This window comes from Haliotis rufescens, unplaced genomic scaffold (assembly GCF_023055435.1).
Source record: "Haliotis rufescens isolate VD_foot unplaced genomic scaffold, xgHalRufe1.0.p SCAF_7, whole genome shotgun sequence".
In the NCBI taxonomy this organism is placed as follows: domain Eukaryota; kingdom Metazoa; phylum Mollusca; class Gastropoda; order Lepetellida; family Haliotidae; genus Haliotis; species Haliotis rufescens.
The window spans coordinates 3836226-3847434 of record NW_025964361.1 but is presented as its reverse complement, the minus strand read 5'-3'; the positions used below and the strand labels follow the sequence as shown (position 1 = coordinate 3847434).

Sequence of the window (11209 nt, the reverse complement as noted above, 5' to 3'; positions counted from 1 at the left end):
AGCATATGATAAGCATACCCATCTTTCTGTTATGACATTAAACAAAACGAATGTAAATGAATTATGGTTCAAACAAATATTGAAATATATTATTAGAATTACAAAAAAAATAGATGAAGTTTTTAATAAAATGACAATTATGCCAACGGAATCAAACTCAGATGTATAATTCTAGTTTTAGCTATAATAGTTTGATGCTTAAATTCTGATTAATGGCACAGCGAACGTTGAGTTACGCAACTGTTCACACATTCTCTTATATGATGGGGTCATGTGATACATATCTAGCGGTATAACTAAGGGGTAAAGATCACGTGACCCTGCTAAGGAGGTATATATGAAGGCAGCACCACAGTGATGGTATCAGTCATCTCAACACTGGTGTATCGTCTAGTCAAGTCTGTTCATCATGAAGGTAAGATACCATTGTACCGATATAGTCATATTAACATCTTGTCTCTCAGTCAAGTTTGATGTGTTTCAATACACGACACTGTTTGTTCTAATTGAAATAATTTAAATTCTTAACTAAAACTACTTGTCACAATTTTACTGTTTAGTGGATGTGTGTATGTTGTAGCATTTCAATTTTACATGTATACATTTTCTTCTCTATCGTTTTCAAATATGACTGCGATGCACTACAGTTACTGCAGAACGTATGACAACTCTGTAATTGTAAATATACACATATATTGTAGCTTTTCTGAAAAGAGAGTATTGAAACTTTCACTTCAAATTGGATCCCCAATCTAAAAATGGACATTGGACTATCGACTGTTTTATTTTACTTGAGTAGCATAATAATTTCTTAAATACACATACATGAATAAAACGAATACACTAATACTAGTACAAAATACATAACACTGGTTACAAGTTATTTTTCTCTTGCCGGCATAAAACATGGATGGGTGTCTTTGTCCCAAGAGGGTAAATATTTAGATCATTGTGTGTCAATCTTCTATCATTCTGTCGTTGAAACCCTGAACATGTGTTGATCTGTGCAAAAAAAAACGACAAAGAATATAACCGACAAAGAGTCAGCGAGTTATAATGGAGACTCACACCGTCATTTGTTCTATATTTTGACCATGCAGAAGCGATGTTATGGATATTGTTAATGTGACCATCTACATCTGAATAAAGGTGTTTAAAGTTTCAAATTTTCAACTCTTATGTATTTCTTACATTCAGGCCATCATCGCTGCTTTGTCCGTGCTAGTAGCTTCTGCCTGGGCCCAGGTGCCCTTCGGAACTGGATCCTTTGGAGTCGGCACTGTCGGTGTTACTGGTACAGGCTATGGCTACAACCCATACAACAAGAACGATGGTTACAACAACTATGGCTACGGTAAAGGCGTTGGGAAAGTCGGTGTTGCCGGCCCCTTCGTTGCTGGACAAGGAGTTGGTCTTGTAGGACACGGACCTTTCGTTGGTCATGCTGGTTCATTCGCAGGAAACGGACCCTTTGTTGCAGGAAAGGGACACGGTTATGGCTACAACACCTACAATGGAGTTGGGAATGGAGTTGGTCTTGTAGGAAATGGATTTACTGGACATGGACCTTTCGTCGGACACGGAGTTACCGGACACGGCCTCTCAGGACCTATCGCAGCCGGACACGGTGTTGCCGGTCAGGGGCATGGATACGGCTACAACCCCTACCACAGCAACTACGGCTACGGTAAGAACGTCGGACATGGAGCTGGTCTTGTAGGAAATGGATTTGCTGGACATGGACCTTTCGTCGGACACGGCGTTTATGGACATGGTGGACCTTTGGTTGGTCATGGAGTTGCTGGGTCATTCGTTGGCAAAGCCAGTCCCTATTATTACAACTAGAGACGTATGCTTGTTATGCCTGATGTATGAGTGTTTTTGTACTTTATTGATATTTTTGTATCAATTAACGAATTGGCAATAAATCTGTATTATTCAATGATTGTGTATATTTTGGTCGTTGTATTACATGTAACGAATGTTGTATAGAAATCTTCCCCTGGCCGCGTCATGCCAGAAGACTTTAAACGTTACTCTGATAAAACAAGAACTGGTCGGCTCAGAGTCAGTAAAATATTTCTGAGTGGGTATTCATGTTAAACTGTGGCATGATATCTCAGCGGGCTAGCACTATGAAATCGGCATCAGTCCGGACTAGTACAAGCAGCCACACTCACACACTTTTTAGCTTCTAATACAACATTCGCCCTGATTACGTTTCTATCTTTGCCAACACCGTATCTCTATTGGTTGGTTTCAATAAAGTGGTAAACGTCTGAGACCTGCATCACTTCAGGCGTTCTTCCACATCAAGCTGACACGCCGAGACATAACAGAAATACTTTTCAATGCGGTATTAAACTCACTCACTCACTAAATGTAAAGTCATGTGTTAAAAATCGGGGAATATATTCCGATGTCGAGACATGTAACATTGGTGTACGCCAAGGCTGTATTCCTTGCCCCTTCCTGTTCTGTTCTTTCATCAATGAACTGGCTACACAAATTAAGGATAATTGTACGGATGGAATACAGCTGCATCCAGATATTGTTCAGATACTTCTGTAGCATTTTGCTGATGATATAGTTCTGTTCTCACTTACGATAAAAGGTTTATAGAATTTTGATAGGTCAACTGGAGCTGTACTGTTCTAATTGTAAACTCCAAGTGAACACCGACAAAACGAAAGTGTTAGTTTTTAAAAAGGGGAATAAACTATCAAGTAGGGGAAAATGGTTCTTCAACTCACAACCGTTACAAATTGTCACTTCTTATAAATATCTGGGGGTAACCTTCACAGGCAGATTATCGTGGAATTACCACACCAATAATACAGCAATGCAGACACAAAAAAAAGATACTAAAGGGAATCTTACATAGTTCAAAACCTTTCACTGTTGTTTTATATGAAACCTTTTTTTAAATATTTTTATACAACAATTACTCCAATTATTTTATATGGAGCAGAGGTCTGGGGTCATACTGAATACAGAACTATTGAACTGGTCCATCTACATGCTTGTAAACCCTTCCTTGGCATAACTACTGTACATCGAGTGTTATGGTATATGGTGAATGTGGACGTTTACCACTTTACATATTTCAACATATTAGAATTCCCAAGTATTGGTTCAAGATTCTTAAAATGCCTATTGACAGATTACCTAGAAAAGGTTATAATATTATGTTATTGAATATAAAACATGGAATCCGCAACTGGGTATATGATGTAAAGTCGTTATTAAATGGATGCGGCTATGGGTATGTTTGGTATAATCAATGTGTACCTAACAATCCAGATTCGTTTTTAGTACCTATACGCCAAAGGCTTAAGGATATATACTTACAAAAATGGTCATCGCATGTTTTAAGGTCAGAAAAATGCAATTGTTACAAGCTTTTTAAGGCAACTATTTCCCCAGAATACTGTTTAGTATAAGTATAGCACAATTTAGATGCAGCTCCCGGATAATTGAGAATATGTGAACAATGGGGTTTAAATGTGATTGAAGATGAGTTTTATTTTCTGTTAGTTTGTCCAAAATACGACCACCTAAGAAGAAAATATATTGATCTGCCTTTTTATGTACATCCCACTCGACAACAAAATATATCGATCATGTCAACAATTGATAAAAATACTCTAAAAAATCTATCAATGTTCATTTATCATGCTATGTCAATTCGAATATGACCTGTTAAACGGATGTGTAACCACCCCCGAAAACAGAATTGTACTGTGGGCCTGAGGCCTTTCAGTATGGAATAAAACTTATCCGTAACACTCACTATAACCAGTTGCATTTATAAAAAAAAATGCATTTTGTAACCAATAGTTGTGCATGTCATTATTTCAAAATACCTACCGACAATGATTAAGGAAGAAATATGTTTCTATCAATATATGCTTCCGCAGTGATGCGGGCGTTAATCAGCTGTTTATCCGTATTTGCACGGTTTAAATATCAAGTAACACAACCAAGCGTGAGCCAATTTCAAGTCGTGCGAGGGAGTGAATTGGCAATACATCATCATTCAAGTAATATCAAGGCGGGGAAAAGAAGCTTCAGGTATTGTACTCACACAAACAAGTGACTGAAAACATAAGCAAAGTTCATGTTATTTGGCATGATGACTCGCAATCAGCCAAACAGTGCATGACCACCCGATATGTTTTATATATTGAATTCGACTCTTACGACAGATACTGGGGATATTTTCTACCCGGAATAGCCGCGAGGTCCCTGTTAAATGAAACGTCGACATATGTGTCAGTCATACGACAGGCCGACAGAAAATATTATCTCGACGGTAAACTCACAATACATATACAGTCAACTTTGATATGTCGAATTCATGGTTGTCTCGCAGTAAAAATATGATCCCTGCATATTCCTTCTTTATTTATCATTTTCAGTTGTGTCGAACCTAGCTCGAACATTTACGTAGGTCCCTTCACCTTCGACACTTCGACACAATGCTGTTTGGCTGCATGTATGCCCTATCTACCTTGCACAAACAATCCTACTTCCGGAATATCTGTTTTATGATAGTTGGTACCCTTTTAAAGGACATAGACCACAAACGTTACTATGTTTCTATTTAATATCTCGAAGGGGTTATTGTGGATAGAGCCAGGAGAGCGGAATGTCGGTGGTTTCGATTCCCTGACTGCGTCAAACCAAAAGACGTTAAAAGTCGGTACTTTTTGCCCTGTCTGAAGCTGGGCATGTAATAAATGAAACAGGACTTGTCGAACTTGAGTCAGTATAATGTATCTGAGTGGTGTATCCGTGTTACACTGCGTCATGGTAACTCAGTGGTCTAACCTATAAAAACTGGCTTCACTTGTACTAGCAGTCACACATGTGCATGCACGTCGTGAACGTGACGTTAAAAACTCATTTCACCTCAACTGGGCTCCGATACTCCTAAGGAAATTCATCTGTAGAAATAATACATCCCTTCATTGATTTGGATATGAAATTGAAATCCATTACGGTCATTTTGTACATCATCGACTTGCAATGAAACTTGAAATGAAAATCACGCTCTTTCATATTCATTGGAAAAGGTTCTGTAAAATTGTTATTTGCAAATGCCAATAATATTTTTCGCGGCACATAAATTTTGTTTTATTTTTCATGGCAACAGATATTACTATAAAACTATGAAAGAGACAACCTCACCTTTCTTTTCACGATACAACCCTATATTTCGCCCATATATCATGATAAAAGTATTGACGAATGCACGAAGGCCACAAAACAACACATGCACCGTGTTTAGTATTTGATAACTAAGTCAAGTAATCATGTAAGCTGTAGCGATAGCCTTAACAGATGACCAGCTCCGAGGATACCCCCACCCAAAAGAACATCTTTAACCAAAGCCGAGATCAGGATTGTTCGTCGGGTAAAAATATACATACACTAATTAGTTGTTTCACACTTGAATAACAGTTCACGATTGTATAAGCGATGGACGAAAATGTCCCTATAACAGCTATCATATTAAGCATCCTTTCTGACGATCAGCATATATCCAAAATTCAAACAAATTTTGAGTTTCATATACGTGATATTTCAATAGAGGCATGTTGGGGTACAGACGGGTCAATCTTCCCGATTTGTATGGCAAAAGGGTTATTTCATAGTCATTCACATTTGCATACTTGCTCAATTCAATAATCGCTTATTATCATCCATTTGGGGGGTTACTCAATTCAATCATCAATTGTTGGCATTTAATGCATCAAAACGAATACATTCAACACAACGTTTATGGGATATTTCATTAAAGTAATTGTAGACCATTCAAGTCGAAACTGAAGCTGTGAATTTGCATATCTTCATGTGTACCACATCACATTAAAGATTTAAGCCTGTGGATATTGTCACGACACCGAGGGCAGTCCCAATAGAATCGAGCGTATTGCCCCGGGCGAGGAATCTATCCCACGTCATCAAAAGTTTACTCCAAATTGAGCACATTTTTGAAGAATGTATTATAGAATATAATGACCATGAAAAGTTTAGTCCAAAGTTTATATCAAACATTCGATTTAACATACATTTTTACTTTCTTAACTTAACTTGACTTAACTTAACTTAAAACCATTGTTTGTGTACGTTTCATCACAAGATAACCTCCGCTTTGTCAGAGAGCATTTAAAAGCACGGTTAAACAACTACTAGTACTACCACTACAACTACCTCTACTACTATTAGAGCTACTACTACTACTACATGTACTGCTGCTTCTACTACTACAGCCTGTTGCCTCCAGTTGGTATTGGAACCACCCATGTAAAAACAAATAAATAAATTGTCTTGTTTTTATTTGCAAACATAAAAACAGAATTATCGGTTTTTTAAATTTGAATATGGATTAGGATTGGCGTGGGGCCAATGGCCAGCAGTTGCTAGCAAGTGGCACCCTAGCTGTGTTGCAGATCTATATCAAATAATTCATTCGTATGCAATAAAGTAAAGGCTTAGATATAACTAAAGTTCAGTTAAAGGTCAAACTCAACCCTTGAAAGTATCAAACTTGTGTGTGAAAAAACTGAATAGGTTTATTGGTGTCAAGTATGATATTGGTAGTTACTTTGGTTGGCTGAACCCTATTCCAGCCTCCAGTGTTATCTTGCCACCTATATTGATCTGGAGTTTGGAGTAACTATCGCTTGTGCAGAATATGAAAAGTTAGAAATGTCCAGACTGTATCTTAATGCTATTGTTAAAACCAAGTTCTAAATATCAAAATCGTGACGAGTTTTTATATATCACAACTTTCACCCAGAAAATCTGGCAGTGAAAAAATATACTCCCTTGTTTGATGGTGGCTAAATATGACACAAAAAATGGTTATTCATGCTTCACTGTTGATAACCTTATAGGAGTAGATGCTTCATTCTTGATATTATTGTTGATGTTGATGTTGATGTTTTGTATGTTCGACTTCACTTAGGTTAATGTGACTTGAGACTAAACAGTTTGTGGTCATTCTTTTCATGAAAAGCAATTAGGACACTTCTAACATGTTTATCACACTTTTATTGTTAAGTGTATGTGTGTATGTTGAGTCATTTGAATTTTGCATGCATGCATTTTCTTCGGTGTCGTGTTACTGTGACAGTCATCGTGATCTACACGCACTACGGATACTGCAAAACGGATGGCAATACTATAATTGTAAATGTTTACAATAACGCGATTGATTTTTATACACACCTATTGTAGCCTTTTAAAAAGAGAATATTAACACCTTCACTTCACCTTTGGATCTCCACTCTAAAAACACACATTGAACTTGTTTCTCAACTGTTTTATTTTAATTTCTCACACGAATATACATGAATAACACGAACACATGAATACCAGTTGAAAATACATAACAATGAGTTATTTCTTTCTTGCCAGCATAAAAAACTAGATTGGCGTCTTTGTCCCAAGAGGATACATATTTGCATCGTTGTGTGTCAATCTTCTTTCATTCTGTCGTGGAAGCCCTGAACGTGTGTTGGCTGTGTAAGAAAAGCGTCTGAGCAGACGCTGCAAAAGAAATTATGGAGTTGGAACCTACGATACATGTGTCTAGCTTTGTCAGGTAATGTGTGGCTTTCGCATATGACGATGCAGGAGTATGAAGCATTTGAAATTGACGCCTCTTATTCCTTGTCTTACATAATATATGTATCTATGTATGTAATGATCCCTCAACATCTCAAGACTACCACAATCATATGTCTGATAAGCATGCCTATATTTCTGCTAAAGAGAGTTATGACAGTAAACAAAGCGAATGTAACTGAATTATGGCTAAAACAAATATTGAAATAAATTATTAGTGTTCAAAAAAATTTCCATATATATTCAATAGAATAAAAATCATGTCGGCAGACTCAAAATGAGAGGTATTGTTGCTGCTGAATTCTGATTAATGGATCAACGAACGTTGAGTTACGCAACTGTTCACATAGTCGCGTAAACGATGGGGTCACGTGTTACATATGTAGCGATATAACTAAGGGGTAAAGATCACGTGACCTTGCTGAGGATGTATATATGGAGGCAGCACCATTGTGGTAGTATCAGACATCTGAACACTGGTGTATCGTCTGGTCAAGTCTGTTCATCATGAAGGTAAGGTGGTGTGGTGTTTGGGATTTGGTCAGAGATAGGATCTTTTGGGGCAATTGGCTTTAAACGCGAATCTTCTCCGTGAAAACAATTTATTAAAAATCGCAACGCAATGTTTTCAGGACATCTAGCAAGTTTGGCGAACCCCTTCATTTATTTTAGAAAGACCTGATGAACCGATCTTGTGTTTTTGGGAAACAATTGTGTGTTCAAAAAAACGAACGGATACATGCATGTTTGATGGTAGCTAAAAAGGAAACAAACAAGAAATGGTTAATCGACGGTGGCGTATTTGTTACGCGTATGATAGTTTTGTTTTGGACTTCACGTTTGCAGTGTTTCGGCGACTTTGTGATCATGAAGCCTAGTAACGTTTGATTAATGTTTGTAACTTTTTGTCAAATCCAATTTTTGATGGTATACTTTCATTTGACCTGCAGTCTGTCATGATATTAGTTACTAATATAAGATCGAGGATGCTAAGTTCACATATTGGGTGCATTTGCTTACAAAGGGGTAAACAAAGGGACAAAACACTTTCCATATCCAATTGAAATCTCTGCATAAAGCAGAGTCGAATGTACATTTCCGATAATATGTCTGACTTTAGAACGAAGTATTTAGCATTCGTGCTAAATCACTGCTCATATGTATAACCGACACAGAGTCAGCGAGTTATAATCGAAACTCACATCGTCATTAATTCATTCATATTGTCACCATGTGGAAACGATGTTATGGATGTAGTTAATTTGACTATCTACATTTGCGTAACGGTGTTTAGGTTTCACATTTTCAACCCTAATGTATTTCTTATATTCAGGGAGTCATCGCAGCGTTGTCCGTGCTAGTCGCTTCTGCCTTGGCACAGGTGCCCTTCGGAACTCGATCCTTTGGAGTCGGCACTGTCGGTGTTGCTGGTACAGGCTATGGTTACAACCCATACAACAGCAACCATGGTTACAACGGCTATGGCTACGGTAAAGGCGTTGGGAAAGTCGGTGTTGCCGGTCCCTTCGTTGCTGGACATGGAGTTGGTCTTGTAGGACACGGACCTTTGGTAGGTCATGCTGGTTCATTCGCAGGAAACGGACCTTTCGTTGCTGGAAAGGGAAACGGCTACGGCTACAACTCCTACAATGGAGTTGGTCTTGTAGGAAATGGACTCCTTGGACGCAACGGACACGGCCTCGCAGGACCCCTCGCAGTCGGACACGGTGTTGCCGGTCAGGGACATGGCTATGGTTACAACCCCTACAACAACAACAACTACGGCTACGGGAAGAACGTCGGATATGGAGCTGGTCTTGTAGGAAATGGATTTGCTGGACATGGACCTTTCGTCGGACACGGAGATGCCAGACACGGTGTTTATGGACATGGTGGACCCTTTGTTGGTCATGGAGTTGCTGGGTCGTTCGTGGGCAAAGCCAGTCCCTATTACTACCACTAGGGACCTACGCTTGTGATGCCTGATGTATGAATGTTTTTGTACTTTATTGATATGTTTTTGTATCGATTTACGAATGGGCAATAAATCTGACGTTACATACTTGTTGTATTATTCAATCATTCTGTTTACTTTGGTCGTTGTATTACACGTAACGAATTTTGTATAGAAATCGTCCCCTGGCCGCGTCATACCAGAAGACTTTGAAATATGGAATTTGTTGTTACTCTGATAAAACAAGGACTTGTCAGTTGCAGAATATTATTTCTGAGTGGGTATTCATGTACCAAATGGTATTTCAGTAGGCTTACACTATAAAACCGGCAAAATTCCGTACAAGAGAATGAGTCACACGCATACGTGCACGCCCGTCGCGAAGTTAAATAATCTTGAACGCGACGCTAAGCAACATTTCACCTCAGCTCTAAACAAAAATCTAAATCTCTACACGTACTGGACGTATACGTACACGTAGTTAGTTACGTTTTGAAACGTTCTCGCTTACGGTCATAAACAACGACTCTTGAATTTGTTAAGATACAGACTAGTGTTCACACAATCCTCAGTATTTCGTCCCAAATCAATCTTTATTACAGAAATACTGAAAGGCCATAGGCCTGTAGTACATATCTTTGTGGATAGTGGGTGGACATTTTGAATTCTACTTATTTAAGTCACTCTTCTTATCACTCTCCTAACATTCATTGCATGGAATATATACGCAGTCAAAGGCTTCAGTACATTAATATTTATAGAAAACTTAAATATATTTGGCAATTGGTACATTGATGGGTGTAGGTATACAATTCGTAAATTCTGATAAAATGGACAAATGAGAACAAAATGGTTCTCATCCTCTATTAGCTGTAGATTACACATTTTACATAATTTAATTTCCTTTGGGGTTTCAATAGCGGTTTCAAAAGATATTCTGCAGTTATAAAATGTGTTTTAAACAAACTAAAGTACTAATATTTTGTTGATAAAGATTACAAACAATATCACTTTTATTTGTATGTACGTATCTTTGAGCCCTTGTGTACACAATTTAACAAAATTTCGTCCTCATTCAATATACCTTCTGAGCCAAAACAAACTAAAAACAACCGAGGTTACAGTCCTCAAAGGCGCCGCAAACGTGACGGAAACCTATGATCGTGGCTTCGTCTCCAGGATTCACCCTGATTGTGTTTCTAGATTACTCAGTACCCTGCCTATAGTCGAGTGTTTCATTTAAGTGTTAAACGTCTAAGGCCTAAATCACTTCGGGCTTTACTCACATACCAGTCTGACACTCAACTCACTCACTCAATATGACGAGTTACTGATGTTGGTCGCCCGCCACTTCCATCGTAGTTGTAATTTACTTGTTTTTATATATTGTGTTATACAGTAGAACGTGAGTCATGGTTTCATCATTCTGAGTAAGATGTGTTTCAACAAAATGACTGTTATACCTGAGTTTTTTCTCAATGAGTTGGTCACATATGTCTTCATATCTGTGAACTTAAACTCGTGTTGAAAAAATAAAACACGTAATCGTTCATGTACGAATGTCAAGCAAGAAACATTTTTACGCTAAGTAGATTCCGTGAAATGACAGATGCATGT

At 38.0% G+C, this 11209-nt stretch overlaps 1 protein-coding gene across 3 annotated transcripts; it reads left to right on the top strand.

The window, feature by feature from the left end:
- Positions 1-369: 369 nt before the first annotated feature.
- LOC124139670 (keratin-associated protein 19-2-like) lies at positions 370-9684 on the top strand. Of its 3 annotated transcripts, none has more exons than XM_048388267.1 (2): positions 370-415; positions 8972-9684. In XM_048388267.1, exons 1-2 carry the CDS (start codon positions 410-412, stop codon positions 9599-9601), a joined length of 636 nt encoding a protein of 211 aa, XP_048244224.1. In that variant the 5' UTR covers positions 370-409; the 3' UTR covers positions 9602-9684. The 3 variants fall into 3 exon arrangements, with proteins under 3 accessions (XP_048244224.1, XP_046362890.2, XP_046362891.2); XM_046506934.2 differs by lacking the exon at positions 8972-9684 and adding an exon at positions 1198-1845 and having other exon boundaries at positions 371-415; XM_046506935.2 differs by lacking the exon at positions 370-415 and adding an exon at positions 8111-8151.
- Positions 9685-11209: the final 1525 nt, after the last annotated feature.